The following is a 19735-nucleotide window of genomic DNA, read 5'->3' as shown; positions in this document are numbered from 1 at the left end:
TGGGGGTGGGACGACTCGTGTCATAAAAGGAATTTGGGAAAAGAACCGTGTCTCAGGCCAACCATCTCGGCTCTCTCGTACCTGCCTAACTGCACCGAACGTCCATTTGGACATACCTAAGGGCACAAATTTTACATTGCATGGAGCCTTTAATCAGCCAGCTGGGCCAGCCTGTCCCTGGGTAACACTAGGTAAGTGTCACAAAAGCCAGCCCTTTTGGCCCACAGATATAAAACGGACATCCTTTCATCAGGTGGTCAGCAACAAAGCTGACATTCTGCATTCCTTTGTCTTGATTTCTGGGTCAATTGGTTTTGATCTCAGGAGGAAAGGGGGAAAAAAAGAGGTGTCAACAGCCCCTAAGACATCACAGAAAGATTTAAGCTAGAATGGTTTAAATAACCACGTGAGAAGGCCGGCCCACTCACACCATAGTGTGCAAGGAAAGGATCAAAGCCCGGTCAGAGCTGCAGCTCAACACCCAGCATCTGTTCTCACCAATGGGGAGAACGCCGGGCCGGACACAGGAGCATTCAATCATCTAATAATCTATTCAATAGAAGAAGGAAGCAGGGCTCTCCCTGGTCTCAAGTGGCACCAGCTCTGCCATTAGCATCGCTGCTGTTTCACCTTCGTGGAGCTGTTCACCAAGGGTCTGCCACCGAGGGTGGCGATGATAAAACCAAGAATTTTAGAAGGCTTTGTGATTGTTTGCTCTTCACGATGTTCCCGATGAGACAAAGAACCCCGAGGAAACAGTGCAAAAAGTGGAGAGGCACGGAACATCGTGGCCTCCAGACTGTAAATGCTAACATCCATTTGTTCTGTGGGTTCCTTACAGAGTGAGACATCCTTGTTTAGAAAGGTCCCGAAGGAGTTTAATTTAATGAAATGGTAGGACCAGCTACGATTAGGATATAATTGTGTCCATGGAAATATAGTTAGGGGAGCTTTGATAGAGTTTACGGTTGCTACATTCACCCAGAATTTCGGTCATTATTAATCTGCCCTACTATGAAGAAAGGGTTTGTTAATCAAAGATAAACTACCCCAATGATTTTGAATTAGTGTACTCCAAATTATGGCAAGATAATGAGGCAGCACTGTACACACATACAACTCTGCTAGGCGAGAGCTTTCTGGCTGGCCACATAGGAGGTCTCCTTATTGAAAGATTTATTTTTAATTTTGAACAGCTTCCCAGCATTACCCTTCATGAAAATTAAAATAAGGAGCTGGAATTCTGTCCTATTCAGCAAAGTTCCTGGCAGGACTGCTCGCCGTGGCACAGGAAACCACCTCGCTGTGTCTGTCACAGGAATTCCCTGTCCACCTTTCTCTTACGTCGAAGAGAATTACACCCGCATTTTTAATAAAACTTTGATGTTTTTCTTTCCTCTTTGTAGGGAGAGAATCTTTTAGCCTGTCTTGTTTCTCTCCTTGTACCTTCTGGCCCAGTGGGAGTTGACATAATCTTTTGGCTTGAATCCTTAACTATACAGAAGAGTCGTAGAAGTCTCCCCACAAAATCTGTGGGAGCCAAGCCTGTCCTCGGCACATCTTTCAGAGGCTGTTCTCTGCCAAAGAGAATGACTTCAGCTGTACACTGAGGCCTCGAAACCTCCATTGCTAGTTCCAATGCAGTTAAGAGCACGAAGGAGTGATGTGTTTTGAGGAAAGCTGAAAAGGTACTTCAGGGGTGAGCATACCATATTTTTTTGCTCCATAAGATGCATTTTTCCCCTCCAAAACTGGAGGGGAAAAATGCTCGTGTGTCTTATGGAGCGAAAAATACAATATTTTATTAAATATTTTAACACATCATTTGGTTCAGAATATTCTTTTTCTTATTTTCCTCCTTAAAACCCTAAGTGTGTCTTTTGATCAGGTGTGTCTTATGGAGCGAAAAATATGGTAAATGTATTGAGTGGATCACAGATCGAATTCTCGGGGTGGGGGGTGTGTGCAAAGATTGCTCGGCCTCTTGTTGGCTCCTTCCAACTCAGAGACGCCCACAACACCAATGCGTTTCCAGGATCAGTGGGCAGCGTTTCCACTGCATCCTTCCAAGAAAACTAATCAAAGACTGGCAGTCACAGAGTGATGCCATCACAACCTCCTAAATCATACTGATCTTTATGGACAAATAAAACCGATGACCACTAACAGTGTTCACAACCTGAACATGCAGAAATAAAAGACAAAAGCATATCCAGGTGCTCTCTTCGCACCACATTAAAGATGGGTCACGTTTGTATCATTGAAGCTGCCTTCCAGAACACTGGCCATTCTAGCTCCAGCTCAAAATCTTCTCCCCACGTCTTAATTTTTTATTTATTCTAGAGAGTTCAGAGGAAAGTGGGAAAATAATGGCTTTGGATGGGGACACTGGAATACTTCTCACTATGGATCAATTAGTACGGACATCTTTTACCTAACTATTGAGTGCGCTTACTAAAACATGCATTTAAGAGAAAAGTGTAGCCTGACCAGGCGATGGCGCAGTGGATAGACTGTCAGACTGGTATGTGGAGGACCCAGGTTCAAGACCCTTAGGTTGCCAGCTTGAGTGCAGGCTCATCTGGTTTGAGCAAAGCTCACCAGCTTGGACCCAAGGTCGCTGGGTTGGAGCAAGGGGTTACTCAGTCTGCTGAAGGTCCGCAGTCAAGGCACATATGAGAAAGCAATCAATGAACAACTAAGGTGTTACAACAAAGAAACTGATGATCGATGGTTCTCATCTCTCTCCGTTCCTGTCTGTCTGTCTGTCCCTGTCTATCCCTCTCTTTGACTCTCTCTCTGTCTCTGTAAAAGAGAGAGAGAGAGAGAGAGAGAGAGAGAAGTGCAAGAAGAAGTGATAGGATTGTGGGCAATTTATAATCCTTTTCCAGCAAAGTTTGTTGTTCTTAAGAACCTCACAAAAAGATAAACCATAATCCTTTCTCCTACTCCCTTTAACTCTCCAGAAATAGGTTAACAGGGGGCCGGCAATCAAAAACATGTGAGGGAAATCCAGAATGGAAAATTAGCATGAGAAAGTGTGGAAACTTTTTCAGGGGAGGAATGGGAATGAGAGGGTCGGAGCCGGAGCCTAGAGATTCCACTTTGCACTGTGAAATATCTGATAGTCAAGATGTTGTAATAGTTCCGCAATTAACTCAACAGAAACGCTTCATGAACAGAAAATGTTTTCTAGTCATCTCGATTACAAGAGGAAAGTGATGCAGGAAATTGAGTAAATTAGCTCTCCTCCCCCACGTGTCAATTGTGGACTCAACTATGAAAGTGGCTGAAAAAAGAGTATGTGTTTTAAGGAAAATGTCATCAGCCACACGAATAAAGCTGCCCATTAAGACATACATCGTTCACAGGCCTATGGGGTGGTTCTGGTATAGACTCACATCAGTTACTTTTTAAATTTTGAGATAAAAAACAAGATCAAAACTACAGCTGTGAATGCCCCTGCTGGAATATCCAGCAAATACGAACAAACCAATACAGATTTGTGAAAAATCAATTTTGTAATCCTAAATAACCTATAAATGCACTGATGTCCAACCACCGACCTGGTGATTAACATGGCCATTGTGAATCCCTTACCAGAGAAGTCCAGCATGGAGTGACCCAGCTCACTGGACTGTCATCTGGTTTCAATCACAATCTTGGCCTTTGTTTAATTTCTCTACTTCTCAGTATATATAGGGCATGCTCTGCTGTTGATGTCCAAAAAGATATGCATTTGATGAATGCATAAATGTCCCTCTGTCTTTTGTATTATAGCACAGCTCACAGGTTTATAATTAGATCCATGTAGTTCTATTTTCACTGCAGAACTTCAGTATCATTCCTAGATATCAACACAAGCCCTTTCTCCACATACATTTAGATCACACAGTAGAACGGATCCGATTCCTACCTGCTTGGTTGGTTGTCACAGTGACAGACACTGACTGGTCCGGACTGGGGTTATACTTGGACACTCCATTCACCGCCCAGATTTCAAATGTGTAATTGGTATGAGCCAGGAGGTCAGTGATGGAGACTTTGGTGGTCTTCAGGCTGTTCTGCTGCGGGGTGTAGTGGACGCCACTTCCACAGGGTCGGCACTTGCTGGGGTCACCAGCCCCACACTTCTTGCACACCACGTTGTAGGAAATGTCTTGGCGGCCACCTGTGTTCTGAGGGCTGCTCCATTCCAAGTTCACCGACGTCTCATTGACATTTGAAATCAAGTTCAGGGGAGCAGATGGTGGACCTAAAGAAATATTAAAAAATATACACCATCACACCACGATCTGAAACAAACCCTTTGGAATCTCAGTATAGATTATTCTCTGCCTCTATGAGAGCTGAGATAGGCCCATTTGGCAAAGGAAGCAAAAAGCCAATCAAGTTAGCAAGATCTTTAGAAAGAACAATAGGCTAGAAGATGGTAGGTTTTTGAGTGTTGTTTTCATAGGTGTGCAAAGAAATGTAGCCGTGCTTGCCCCTCTGAGATGGGAGGCTGCTCCTCCTCAGATGAGCTCCACGTCCAGGCTTCCCCTCTGAAGTGTACAGGAAAGTGTTACAGCTTGTGTGGCTCTTATCTGAAAACTGGGTATGCAAATGTGACTTTAGTACCCAGAGCTGTCGCGGGACTCTGCTAAAGGAAGAGTCATATACCACTTTCAGAGATAAATGATAATTCCTAAGTAGAGTGTGTCGTCAACATGGAATAAAATGAACTGAACTGTGGATACACCCCTTCAGTTCAACATGGCAGGTGAGGGTTACACTGTTTACAGGTAATCAGTAACGACTGGTTCAACCTGGTTGCAGACGTGGGCAAGGAAGGGACCGTGGTTGAAGGGTCTCAAGGCGAGGCGGAGAGACCGCGCAGAGGCAGTCGCCCCCACGTGCGGCCCTTGAGGTGCAAAGGCCCTTTGTTGAATACAGGTATCGTATCCCCGACTTTCTGAACGTTTGCTTTATGCCAATTTGCTTTTACAAAAGACCTACATTAATACCTGTTTTCACTAATCGAAAGAAATCCAAAGATGATTTTTGTACTTATGAAAGAAAAATGGCGACAAGTGAAAACAGTGTTCAACACTCGCTCTGCAACAAGCCATTAGAGGCGGCGCGCACCCCACCCGCCAGCCCCCTGCCCTGGGAGCGGTGCTCAGCATCACGGCATCATGCTGCTTCAGCTTTGAACTGGGTCTGTCCGCATCTCTGCTTTACCTCGACTTACTCTATACATCCCGCAGCAAGCTGTGCCCTAAGGTGCTTACTTCTTCACTTTCTGCCATTTTGGCCCAAGAAAGGCTCCATAGAAACGCTTTGCTTTGCTTTCAGTAGAGGGAGGAACCTGTACTCATCCCCACAGACATCAAAGAATGTCTGAAATACAAATGGTGATGATGGTTATCTCGAAATAGAACAAGTGATCCCAATAGATAGTGGTAAATTTAATAAAAGTGGTAGTAATAATAATATTAATATTAATAATAATAATAGATAAGATTATAGAACCATGATGAACCCTCTTGCTTCTTGCTGTTCAATTAGTCTTTATATGCCAAGAAGTTAGGACACAAAGTAATTCAGGGAGAAAAATCAGGGTGGGAGACAAGAGAGATTCTTTTTCTTTTTTTTAAATTTTTTTTATTTTTTATTTTATTTATTCATTTTAGAGAGGAGAGAGAGAGAGACAGAGAGAGAGGAGAGAGGCAGGGGGGAGGAGCTGGAAGCATCAACTCCCATATGTGCCTTGACCAGGCAAGCCCAGGGTTTCAAACCAGCGACCTCAGCATTTCCAGGTCGACGCTTTATCCACTGCGCCACCACAGGTGAGGTTCTTTTTCTGGTCTGAGCTGGTGCCAAACATTTGAAAGACACCTCCACACTCTAATCAGAAATATTCATTCAATGTGACCGTTGGAGAGCCCCCCTTTTTTTCCTTCTTCTTTCACATTCTGGTCTTCTAAGAAAAGAGCCAAAGTGAGCTTTAATGAAAGTTGGTGAATTTTTGCTCCCTGTGTCTGTTCTGCTTCTAATTTCTCGGTAATGGTTGCTTTGAGGAAAGTAACGGGAGGCCTGTGTCAAGTCAGGAGAAGCTTTATCTCGTCGACCACAATGGGATGTCCTTCTCCAAAGTAGCCACTGAGACATTGGAAGAGGTAACTGACCTGCTAGGGTTTCTATTCAATATTCACTCCTTAGCTCATGATGAATGGCTAAAGAATTTTGATGGTAATACTGAACAAGGTTAATTCACTCTCCTTTTCGCTTTGTACAATTTAATGGAAGACTTTATTTTAACAGGGTAAGTGGGTTCTCCCCACATCCCCTTGAGACTAATTATAATCTCTCCTACTCTTCATCCTGTGAACCTTACAGGGAAAACAGCGTAGTCAAATTTGTGTCAAAGGTAAGAAAGATTACCCAACAGAAATCCCCAGAAAGAAAATACAAATGTCCCTCTTGTTTAAGATTTCAAATTTGTACGTAGAATCCTTAGACTGGAAAATAACAGAGTGAAATAAATGGTTTTTGAATAAATGAACAGAGCTTTTTAAAATCAGAGACTCCGAGAGCCAGATAGGATGGTAAAGACCATTTGGTCAAATGGCCTTGTTTTAAAAATGCGGACATTGAGATCCAGGAAGAGAATCTGATGTTGTGGAAAGTTTGTGCATTCTAATTAGTGACAGAATCTAAAATCCGTAAGTACTAACTTCCTATCTGGGGTGATTTCCACTCCACCATATGGCCCCCATTAAAGGTGTAAGAACAGCAAACTCAGCAGTTTCAACCAAAGTTTGAAACAGAAGGGTAGGAAGAGGGAGTGTGTATCTTCAATGCTGTTCAGATACTGTAGATGTTTGTCACCGTGGTGACATCTATTATGAGTTTACATCTGAAGCTGACCACAGCTTGGCTTATAAAATGGCTCAGCTACCAGTTCTTATGTTGATGCAACTTTCAGTGTTAAATAAGAGTGACTCTCAAATCCATTAACCTCCTTGCCAAGGATCCTGGTCCACTTTCACATGGGAAAATGTGACACAATGAATCAAGCACCACAGAAGCAAAAAGTCAGTAATTAGTATGTAGGACGGGGCATGGCAGTGTCTAAACAGAGAAGAAATGGAGCAGAAAACTAAATGGTCACAGGCCTCCGAGATATAACACAGCCACATGAAAAAAAAAAATGCTGCAGGACCTCAAATTGGAGGGCTGGCAGGAAAACAAGTGGTAACCAGCCCGGAACAACCGTTTTCCTTTGGGAAGAGGACTCGGGCAGATGCTCTAGGAAAGACAGAAAACTAGGCAAATTCAAGTTCACTGTTGCCTCCATGAGGTTTGATGAATTGTACTGGACATGTTTTAAGTTCTGCTGCCACAGGCAGTGATGGTTATATGAGCAGAGCTGCAGCTTAGAAATTAGACTTGGAGAGAACTGAGGAGGAAGGAAGACAATGTGGAAATGTCCACCCAGGAGGAGTCTCACATTGGCCTGTACATGAAGGGACATATCCTTTTATAAATTAAAATCGTAATGGTGGTTGTATTGTGTCTAGGATTGCGTTTGTTTTGCTGTTGTTTTTAATTTTTGCCAGTTAAAGGACAATAAACAGACGGAGTGTGTTTCCATTTAAAAAGAGAGGTAGTCTCTTTTTCAGAAAAGAAAGAATTCTCTCCTCAAGACATAAAAAAAAAGTGGGGATTTTAATACCATCAAAAATCAATCCAGGCACAACACTCATACTTAGCAGCACCTTAAAACAGCTACCTGCTGAGACGGCCATACAGAAAAGGACACAGTCATTCTGAGTAACATGAGTCCCCTCCATCAATACAAAACATCCAGAAGGAAGAAAAACAACTTCTAGATTATCTTCTCTTTTGTTCACGTCTGCACTGTATCTGGATATTTAGGAACAATTACCTGTCTGAAAGGTGACTGACTTTCTCATCAGAAGTATGTTTACCTGCTCGGCCTAGCGTGCGGAGGACCCGGGTTCCATTCCCGGCCAGGGCACATAGGAGAAGCGCCCATTTGCTTGTCCACCCCTCCGCCGCGCCTTCCTCTCTGTCTCTCTCTTCCCCTCCCGCAGCCAAGGCTCCATTGGAGCAAAGATGGCCCGGGTGCTGGGGATGGCTCTGTGGCCTCTGCCCCAGGCGCTAGAGTGGCTCTGGTCGCAACATGGCGACACCCAGGAGGGTCACAACATGGCGACGCCCAGGATGGGCAGAGCATCGCCCCCTGGTGGGCGTGCCGGGTAGATCCCGGTCGGGCGCATGCGGGAGTCTGTCTGACTGTCTCTCCCTGTTTCCAGCTTCAGAAAAAAAAAAAAAAAAAGAAGTATGTTTACCTGCAAATAAGTCTCCAATTACAAGTTATCACAAAGAGGAAAGAAGGTAATATTTGTTTTAAGTGTCTAGTTTTTATATTGACGTCTTATCTCCTGAGCAGACACCACCATCAGGTAGCTTGTGGGTCATTGTGAATATTAGAGTTTTATGTTTTCTGAACCTATTCAGTACTGCCCTGAATGCAGGACTCATAGCAATCCTGCTTGTGGTGTTGTGCCACCATTGAGGTCTGGATTTCTATTTCTTACTGGTCTTGTTAATCAGACATGTATCATGTATCTGTTTCCATCCACAGTCTGTATGAGCCTCCAGAGAACTGATGTCTTCACTTTCCCAGAGTCTACCATGATTCATCGTTCAGGAGAAGCTCAACAAATATTTGCTGAGTCAACGAATGAGTGAATGACCGCACGAAAAACTAACAAAGGACTCTCCTGCATCTCTGCCCAAGCACCTGCAGTGTTTTTCCAAATGTGTGAATTAATACTGGTTTCTCTGAGCCAAAGCAGTATTAGTCAGCTTTTCTTATACAGATTCATGAGCATTAAGCCCTACAAAGGATCATCTCAACATAACTATTTTGATTCAATTTCTCTTCTGTAACTTAAAATCAATTTGGAAAAACTAGAGATGGCTATATTTACTAGGGATTACTTCTTTTGGGAGAGATTGTGGGATCATTCATTTAGTCAACAGGTATTTATTGAGTGTCCAGTATTTGCCTCCTTGATCTAGAAGAGGAAGGGGGGGGGGGGGAGAAATGGATACATTTTGACTATTTCTTGGATGGATGAAGGAAGGAAGCAAGGGGAAGGCAAGAGACGAGGGAAGCTAACTGTCCATGCCTTGACACCTGCAGGCTCTAAGGGCGACCTCTAGATCCTCTCCTGTGTTTAGAGCTCCCTAACCAACAAGTACGGATGGGAATTTAAAATGTGAACTTCAGCCACTCAAATTTAATTAATTTGGGATCGGTTATTATGACTTTTCTTTATCTTGACCTTAGGTGATAATAAATTCAGGCATGAAATTACACAAAACTTTATCTCTCTGAGGTCAGTAAATGTTAACATTTTCAAAGGTAGGCTGGCATTTTCCTTATTAGCCTTTATAGGGCTACAATTCTTTTAGTTTTATTTTTATCATCAAAATTAAGACATGTTAAAATACAAATCAATCAAAGGCTGAAGTGTACGCAAGGGAAAATAAGTGTCCTTGCTTGACACTTTTTAGTTTATCTATAAAACCCCCTTGGAATTCACATATGAGTCAAAGATTCTCTCTCCACATCTAGGAGTGAGGACAGCATGTCAAACTATTTATATTTCTCACGTTTAAAGTGCCCTTCACACTTTAAATATAATTTCGTGGCAGGGACAATAGCTGTACTACCAGAACGAAAAGTGAAACGCAATAGCCCTTAACATGCGAACCCTTCAGAGTGGTGCTCAGTCCATATTTCAGCTTTGACGGGCCATGGGGCCCCTGCAGCAGCTGCTCGCCTCTGCCCCCCTACTGCTGAAGGCGCCACAGATAACACCCACACCAACGGGAGTAGCTGTGTTCCAAAAACATACTACTCACAAATAAAAGGGGCAGTTAAATTTTGCTTGAGGGCCATACTTTGGCGACCCCTGCTTTAGAGCATTAGATGGGACCAATGCACCCTTTTTCTAGGAATCCCTCATCTTGCACATAATTCTAAGGACTTAAAACATAGCCTGAACCCGTCAGGGGAGCTCAGTCCAAGAACCCCTGATTCACACGTTTGGACAGCCCAGATAACTACTCTGGCTTCTAAATGCCAGCTCACGCCTACTTTCATTGACGAAGGAAGAAAACGTGTGAAATATTACGGCCTATTGCTAGAGTTTCCCCCGCTCTGAAAGAAACAGGCACTGCATTTCTTGCCACTGCGGATGCATTTAATGGAGATCCATTCGCTTCACTGGTGTGAAATACTTGCCGGATCACACAGCAGGTACTGGTAAAACATGCCACAATGTGTCATTATTATTTTCTAGTGAGATGTCAACTTGCATTCAGTCAACAGGAGTTTGGCAGTAGGAAGTTCCAAAGAAACCACAGCCAAATTACAGCAGGTGCAAAGGACTATCATATCATATCATATCATAAAACATCATATTACATCATGTTATAGCATAAGAGAAATTTTGATTGTTCTTAACCTATCACGTGCTATCCTTTGGGAAATGACAAGCATCCAGAAATGAACCGCACACTAGAAAAATTAAGTGAACGTGACATTTAAGAAGGGCAGCATTCCAAGTGTAAACGAAAATTCCAGTAATTCCACAAATCTTACTTCTTCCCTCCCACATGTTAGACCAAAGTATAATTTCTGAGTAGTTTATAGAACACATGTGCGGGCTTATATAGGATTTAAAGTAGCCCCATTTAGGACAAGCTAATGTTTACATACCCACATGAAATCTGTATGAGTCTTAAACTGAAAAAGAATCAGCCAACACGAAACGTAGGGTCATAAATGCCTCTGATGTGAACTAAGAGTTTGGTATGAATCGCTCTATGGAAAGTCCAGGTCAGGATAACTGCATCCTACGTACCCCATCTGAAACTCACAGGTAAAAATGTACTTTTGTATTCCTATAGGAAGTAACTAAAACTTTGGCAAATGATAGAAATCTATTATGATAATTGCATATAGTAGCCTGTCCTGTCAAAGAGTTCAAATCTACATGGACACCCGAGTTTATGTGACATATAAACCTGATGTTTCTGTTTCTTATAACAAATTGGAACTAAAGTACTAACAGACTGCAGGAGCAAGGGAAGAATAAGTCAAGTTTAAAACTCACATTGTTAGAAAAACTTTAAACATTCAACTCCAGTAGTTTAGACTTGCTAGCCCTGCCTGAAATTCTCTCCCCTAGTTCTCTCAATAGCTTCCTCCTTAACCCTCTGGTTTCATTTCAAAACTCGCCCTCCTCCTTCCTGACTAGTCTCTGCAAAGCAAAATTCTCCCCTTTCCTTCATTTTACCCTATCACAGCATCTTTTGTGTTTCCCTTCTTGTGAGAATTTTAAATTACCTTGTTCATTATTTACATTCTTATCTCAACAGAAGCTCTACAAGAGCAGAAAATACGTTCTCTTCTGATTTATGAGAGTCTCCCCAGTCCTTGCAAAGATTCCACACATATAGTAGGTGCTCATTAAATATTTGCCAAATAAATAACTAAGTGAATGCACGAGGCTTCACCTCCATAGGTGATGCATCACTTCCATAGCACTTGTGTGAATCACCAAAGCTGGTCACAGGAAAAGGCAATTGCATGCTAAAAGATTGAAAAAAAAAAAAAATCAAGTCTGTAACTTGATTGGTTGACAGGAGACCAGCATGGCTGGGCCCACATACAGAGGGGTTTCCAGAGCTACCAGAGACTTTTAGGACTTAACTGATTTTTAATCACCACTTTAACATTCAATGCTTGAGCCATGAAATTAATTCTGGATGTGGAAACAAACATTCCCCAAGAGCAGGGCCAGTAACGTAACTCTTAAATGATCAATTTCTTTAAGCCCTCCTGTCACCTTTCTAAAATGCCAGGGCGACCAAGACGCATCTTCTCAGGAAGAGTCATCTTGGGTCTCGAGTTCCATTTCATGAGGCTTCATTAATCATGTACCACTTCGGGGCTGTCTACAATACTTCAGAAGCCTTAGCTGTTAAAGCCTCCAACCCTTCAGATAAGCCTTTGCTAATCTCTGTTCAGCTGAAGGACAGGTTATCAGGCGGAGTGAACGGGGTGTGTAAGTTTTGACTGAGATAGAACCCTTGCTCCCTCCCCACACCCCAACAGCTGTACAGGTCGCCCCACTAATTGCTTTCTCTCAGCCCTTGCTGCTTTGGGTTAGTTTACATAAAGACTGCTGTTCAGGGACACCTCTTCCAAGAAATATGAACAGCGCATAACCTTTTTATCACAGTGGTTTATGTGTTTTAACAATGTGCCAAAGCAGAACTGCTGATTATTAAAACACAGAACCATTTGGATCTATCAATCATTGGTTGCTGTCATGAAAACTGTCGGCTTCCTGTAGGGGTAACTCCTTGCTGACTTTCTGCCACCGTGGACATTTCTAGTATATCTTCTCCCCACTCCCTTCTGTACGAACCTTTCGCCTCTTTTTTATTGGTTAATTGGTAAAGTGGTTTGGTTTCTTTTTTTCTTTTTTTTAAGATGACCAGTTCTGGCTGAAGTACTTTATAAAGGAAACCCCCAGTTATTCCTGAAGAAGCCACAATATGAAAGACACAGAAAAGTAATACATAAGTTTTTAAATCATGAATATTTTGATTTAGAATTAGCTAACCTATAAACTAATTTGCATTTCTTGTGAAGCGCTTTTTCACCCTTCATTTTATTTCATCTCCATTCTCAAATCTGACAGAAAAGTATTTATTAGCCACAGCAATCAGGAGCAAAGTTAAGCAACTTGACCAAATAAACACAGCTGATAGTGCAAATAGTTGTGATCAGAAACCCTGATTCCAGGGCTAACACAGCCCTTCTCACAGAGATACACACCATGCAAAAAAAAAAAAAAAAAAAAAAGAAGAAAAAAGAAATCATAACTCTGAATTCTTCGCAGAACAAGCTGGAATGTTCTCAACCTTCTCGATCCACCCCAAGTCACATTTCACCTGGCTTCTCTGACCTTGACGATGGCACAGGCTGGCATTACTTCCTCGATGGTGCTGTTGTCTTAGCTGAGTTGTGCTCTCTACCTCGTTCCGAACTTCTACTCGGGAGTGTAACTAAGTGGGAGTTTCTGTCTGAAGTTCTTCCCCGGGGTGGAAGGTCACAGGAGGGTGGGGGCAATGATGCCCATGTAAGGGGAGACTTCCCTCAGCTCATGTTCCGCTGAGAGCTATAAACAGCACGTGGAACAAGAGTCAGATATACGTCAGGAGAATCCAAACATGGATAGCAAGAAGACAGCAGCCAGCTCAGCACCCCAGGGGACTCAGGAAAAGGTCTCATGGACCCCGTGTCGCTGAAGCGTGCTGTTCACAACCTCTGTCTGCCTTCCATGAAGAGTGTCAAAAGTGTTATCCGGAAATAACAGGGCTTGGTTGATAACAAGCCATTCTTAATTATTCATGGTGGTGGAAAAATTGCCATAACCTGGGCTCAATGGTATTGGCAGATTATTCAAGCCTTTCGCTCAGACATGCGTTAGCGTTCCTCAAGCCTATGCACTTTCCAGCTGAATCCACATTGTGCTATCAATTCCTATAAAATGAGAAGTAGGTGGGGGCAGGGGTGAAGAGGATGCTAAGCTAACATGGCCTCAAAACAAATAATTCCATGAGATGATACCTGTTTGTTATTTAAATATCCCAAAGCTTTCAAAAAATTTGGCCAACAACCAAATGGCCAATGATCAGCCCTGAGTGGATCTACTTCCTTTCATTTCGCCTACTTTGTGATCTTTTCACCTGTACTCTAAATCAGGGGTCCCCAAACTACGGCCCGCGGGCCACATGCAGCCCCCTGAGGCCATTTATCCGGCCCCCGCTGCACTTCCGGAAGGGGCACCTCTTTCATTGATGGTCAGTGAGAGGAGCATAGTTCCCATTGAAATACTGGTCAGCTTGTTGATTTAAATTTACTTGTTCTTTATTTTAAATATTGTATTTGTTCCCATTTTGTTTTCTTACTTTAAAATAAGATATGTGCAGAGTGCATAAGGATTTGTTCATAGTTTTTTTATATCCTGGCCCTCCAATGGTCTGAGGGACGGTGAACTGGCCCCCTGTGTAAAAAGTTTGGGGACCCCTGCTCTAAATTGTCATAGGACAAGAAGCGTGTACTTGGGTTCTCCAGATGCACTTCCCCACTGGTATTCAAAGTGCTGAGTGGTAATTCAGAAAGAAGAGACAAGGACGTGGCTCACTCACTAGCCGATGTCAGACCTTGAACTACGAATATCTCATTAAAGGTGCAGCCCGGAAGTGGAAAGGGTCCACGTGGGCTGCGTCTGAATCATCAAAATACGGCGGTTGCCCTGATCAGTTTGTAAGGCCCAGGAGGGGAGAAGCACCGTAGTCGGCGTCTCAAGTGGCTAACAGGCAGCAGGGCTCGCATATTCCAAACCGAAAACCACGTCACGTGATCTGGCAACAGGAGCGCTGGTGTCTCCGTTTGAGTTTTTGACCGATGACAAATGAAATGTGGTATGAAACTAGACTCCTATATTGCAAATTTGATAAACATGAAATGATAAATTCTCTTAGATTCCAGAATTTTCATAAAAATATGTTCACCAAAATGATTGATTGCGTGGATGCTAAAATGTGAAATGATTAGACATGGACAGATGGATCTGCAGAGGCACTTTGCTTAACAAAACTTTGGGAACCACCGGCCTTCATTCTCACTTCTACCGACTAGTTTTTTTTACTAGAGCTAACTGAGCTCTTAGTAATCAATTTCCTAGAATGTCCTTCCCCTTCTCATTATGAGTTACTTGCAGCTTTAAAGCAATATCTATATATGACTTGGGGTAGAAAAAAAAAAGTATAGTTTACTTGAAACTGAAGACTGTCTTTTATCCTATGGTTTTAAACATCAAAGCCTCATGCGGCAGACATCCCTCCCCAAATCCCTCACCCAGACTGTTAAGCATGGAAATCTTTGGGGTAGAGAACTGAATTGAACATCCTACCTTCAAGGGCTTGTTTGAAAATGGTTGTGAGATTTCCAAAATTAAAGGACTTCAAAAATAAATAAATAAATAAATAAAAAGAGTCTGTCTCTTCTCCTGACCTTGGAAACAAGGAGGGACGATGTTATTTTAATTTGCATTCAAATTTTAACAGCACAGTCACACAGCACCACTGGGAACCCAGTGGGTTCCCACCAAAGATTGCTCATCATTTCATTACGGTTCATTATGTTGATAACTGTCAGAAAGCAGTAGAGGCGAGGGCTTTGAGTAATAGAACTGAAACGGTAATTTTAAAACAATAGACTTTCTGAAGGAAATACGGTGGGGCACACTAAATTCAATTAGGAAAGGCAAGTGCAGAGGCAACGTAAGTGATGTTTGCTGTCTGCAGTGAGGCTACTTCAATTTCTGGATAACCTAAACTTGCAAAAAAGCTTTTTTCAAATCAGGACCTTTCGTCATAGATCTGGGAAACTTCGCCCTCATTAGCCCTAAGCAATGCCGGTGTAAATTGTCTTAAGAGCTGCGATTTTGGAACATTTTAGGCCGTGTCTAAGTATCAATCACTCCGTCTTTGTTTGTTGGGCACAGCTGACTGAATTATTCAGGGCTGTTGACTCGGAGACAGATTTGCAAAGGCCCTTCAAGCTGGCAATCTAAAATAATAATCTCTTATTTACAAAGTGCTCCCAATCACAAGGCTCGAATAAGTTTCATCAAACAAGTTAAATAAAGAGCACCCGAAAGCCCAAGGACAGATTTCCAATTGAAAAAAATATGTCAAACGGCTCTGGTAACGGTGCTCAGAGGTAAAGATGCCAAAGTAACAAATTAGCTATTTCTTTCTAGATATACTAAACCAATTTATTCTTCTAGAAGACATTTTTCCCCCCTAGTACATTTGAAACACAATAAAGGGTTGGAAAGTTACCTTACATGCAATACAGGTTCAGCCTCGCAGTGGGGGGGGGGGGGGGGAGAAGAGCTCTCTCACTGTGACCACTGAACAAGCGACTACAGGACAAAGGCAATCACAGTCCTGCAGTCACGCACTTCTCTCCTCCAACTCTGTGATTGCCAGACAGCATTTCTGATGACAGGGACGGAGCTAAAGGGAAAGCGGATGAGAGCTGGAGGGGAAGGGCTGGCTCTCTGCAGAGTTAGAGGACACTGAATTCATTCATTCAAACCACGTTGACATTTCTTCTTAAAAAAATGATTTATGAAACCAAAACTCCTTCACAGCATCCTTGCGTGTATCTATCTGCCTTGCTCGCAATGTCATGAAAAACCCCGTTGCCTCTCTAGACTGGTCCGCGTGTCTCGGGTGACTATTTATATGTCCATTCGTTGGTAGTAACCCGGTAGGGACTGGGGAAGAGACACACAAAGAATATTACTGGATTGTGCAACTTCAAACCGGGTGGATTTTCTTCACCTGGGAGACAAATGAAGTATTCCATTTCCATTAAAGAAGAAATGTTCAGACGCTGGTTCCTTCTCAGAGTCACCACTGAGCGGAAGAGCAGCCCTGAAACTTACAGGCATAGAAAAAGAGGGTCTCCTGTCCCCCACCATCCATCAGGGAGGCTCTAACTCCATGCTGCGAAAAAGTGGTCCACAGGGTACCAGCAGCATCTGGGTACTTGTTCAAAAAGCAGAATGTCATGCCTGACTTCTAATGATCACTAGGTGTGTTTCATGCACATGAATGTTTAACAGTTGTTCTAAGTCTCTATTCTAATAAGTACGGATTATTTCCTTGGAAACATTCAGATGATGCCTCCATTGAAATGTTGTCTATCTTACGGGCAGACATTGATGGTAACCTCACCCAGAGGCTCCACTGAAAGTCTTCCCAAAGCTAAAGGTTATTTACCATTCAATTCTCTCCAGTTCTCTAGCAATGTAGATGGTGCGAAGAGCTTCTTAGGCGTTTCCTTCTAAACTAGCTGATGCCACTTGCATCCACCTGGTTGAGTCGTTCTCCGAGTGCACAGAAACCTGATTTTACAAGCCAGTGGAGCAGAATCTCTCTTTGGCTAGAAGAATGAGTCTCGGCTAGCGTGTTTTATTTCTTCATTAGTGTGCCGTCACAGTGAGTGCTCACTAAATGCAGGGCTGCCTGAGAATGCTGGGGTTGAAGGCAGCATAATGAACAAAGAAGGTGCCCGATTATCATGGTTGTCAGCACAAGGGAATTGGGTTTGTCACCTGGCTTAACCAACTGGTAAGAACTGATTAGAGGCTGGAATCAGTTTGAAAGGATCCCCGATGTTTACGTTCCTTCCCATCCCCACATCTTGTCAAAAGAATCTGATAAAGCTGGGGGTGGGGTGAGGGGGGAGGGCCTTATCCTATCATTGAACAAGAGGGCCTCTGAAAAACTCCCACGGTCTTCTCTATTGAGACATCCACTGCAGCCCTCCCTGTCCTGCAGGACTTTCTGGGGTGACAGAAATATCCTCTAGAAATGCCATTCAGGAGGGTGGCCACTGGCTACCTAAGGCTATTAAATTCTAGAAATGCCCCAAACATACATGAGAAACTGAATTTTAAGCTACATAGTAACCACTCCAAACAGCCATGTGCACCTAGGGGGCGACCGTGCTGGACAGCGCAGGCCCCCTGTTTTCCTCAGGAAGAGAACAGATTCCAACTCTGTTGCTTAACTTACTAGGACAGCTGTTAGCAAAATATCCAGCTCATCCTTATCCTGAGGGAGGTCTTAGGAGTCTTATGCAATTATTTTTCATTAAATTTAAATTTAAAAAAAGAAAAGAGCTTAAAAATGCAACTCTGTAGAGAAGTGGCTTCAACCCTGTCTGTATGGTGGGGGGCTACTTCTGAAAATACTGATGCTTCCGCCCTGCCCCCAGAGAGTGTGGAGAGCAGGGCAGCCCCCGGGTGATTTAACCACCCCGGGGCCAGGGGCATGCACTGGCGGTCTGCTCTGGAGGAAGCCTGGGGAGGGGGGACCAGCTGGGATAAAAGAAGAGGGAAACATTTGTTAGATTCCTGTCACTGCCAGGCCTTTACAAATATTTCCTTGTTTAATTTTTAAAACCATCCCATGGATAGATACTAAGAATCCCATTTTACAGATGAGTAAACTGGGGCTTGGAGAGGTTAAACAAACTCGCAAGTCTGCGGTGTTAGGATAGGCACTGTGCTTCTTCTTAACTCGACGCAGAGGTGCACGATGCATTAGAACAATGCTACTTCCTTGCAGAAGTCTACGCTTGACCTTGGGTGGCTGGCAAGAGCTTCTCCCAGTGAATGGGAGTGACAGGGATGGGAGTCTACTGGTTGTGCAGCCCTACTGCCAAGCGGGGCAGGGTCTTGGGCATGTTCCCTAACATGGCTGAGCTGGCAGTGACCTTCTCTATGAAATGAAGACAATCCCTGGCTTATAGATATCTATTATAATATGAACCCTGTGATGTGATTTATTGAAAGTGCCAAATACAATGTGTCCATAAAGTCATGGTGCACTTTTGACAAGTCACAGGAAAGCAACGAAAGACAATAGAAATGTGAAATCTGCAACAAATAAAAGGAAAACTCTCCCAGTTTCATACCTATTCAGTGCAGTTTGATGTGGGCTCACGCACAGATTTTTTAGGGCTCCTTAGGTAGCTATCCCGTATAGCCTCTACAGACTCCTCACTGACTGATGGCCTGCCAGAACGGGGTTTCTCCACCAAACTGCCAGTTTCCTTCAACTGCTTATCCCACCGAGTAAAGTGATTCCTATGTGGTGGCGTTTTGTTATAAACGCGCCGATATTCACGTTGCACTTTGGTCACGGATTTGAATTTAGCGAGCCACAGAACACACTGAACTTTCCTCTGTACCGTCCACATCTCGACTGGCATGGCTGTGGGCTGCTCCGCTGTATACACGGTGTTACATCATCATCTGCGCATGCGCACATGAGGCCACATCATCCTACAGAAACTGGGAGGGTTTTCCTTTCATTTTGTGCAGATTTCACATTTCTATCATCTTTTGTTGCTTTCCTGTAACCGGTCAAAGGTGCACCATGACTTTATGGACACACTGTACATACCTGGGTATACTTATAAATGTTGTTATTATTGTTATAGTTATCATTGTCTCTGGTTATGAAAGAAACTCTGGAATATGGAGACTTCAGTACAGATTTGGGATGGACCTGAAATCACTCTCCCCACCTTTTAAAGGTAGCACCGGTCCGGACTGGACGATGGCCGAAGAGCTGGCCTTACTGCCTCCAAACCAGAAAGTACTTTTATTTGAGTTACGTTGGCTACCACAAGCTAAAATAGAATTTATAGTAGTTAAGAAACAAAGGTAAATCATAACAGCAGCAAATGCTACATTATATGGAGCAGCAGCATTTTATACACATTACATAGTATGCAAACAACACAAGGGTGCTGAATAGCAACAATCATAAGGGAGGTACTATTTACTATTGACTCCATTCCACAGTGGAGGACACTGAGACTTAAGAGAGACTTAAGAGGCTAAACAGTCAGTCATTCAGCTACTAACTGGCAGGCTGGGAAACAAAGCAAGAAGAGCCTGCGAGCCTGGCCACTAAGCTCTGTCCCCCCCCAACACACACATACACACTCACCCATGGAACCACATGGGTGGAATATCTGGAC

General features: G+C 43.3%; 1 protein-coding gene across 2 annotated transcripts in view; it reads right to left on the bottom strand.

Annotated features, from left to right (window-relative positions):
• EPHA4 (EPH receptor A4) overlaps positions 1–19735 on the bottom strand; it is a 146369-nt gene that overhangs the window by 57709 nt on the left and 68925 nt on the right. For both annotated transcript variants that reach the window (XM_066279216.1, XM_066279215.1), the window contains exon 5: positions 3917–4255. In XM_066279216.1, coding sequence (XP_066135313.1) covers positions 3917–4255 — 339 coding nt within the window. The remainder of the gene's footprint in view (positions 1–3916; positions 4256–19735) is intronic.

This window comes from Saccopteryx bilineata, chromosome 5 (assembly GCF_036850765.1).
Source record: "Saccopteryx bilineata isolate mSacBil1 chromosome 5, mSacBil1_pri_phased_curated, whole genome shotgun sequence".
NCBI classification, from domain to species: Eukaryota; Metazoa; Chordata; class Mammalia; order Chiroptera; family Emballonuridae; genus Saccopteryx; species Saccopteryx bilineata.
Note: the sequence above shows the minus strand (reverse complement) of the source record. Positions and strands in the feature narration are given on the sequence as shown.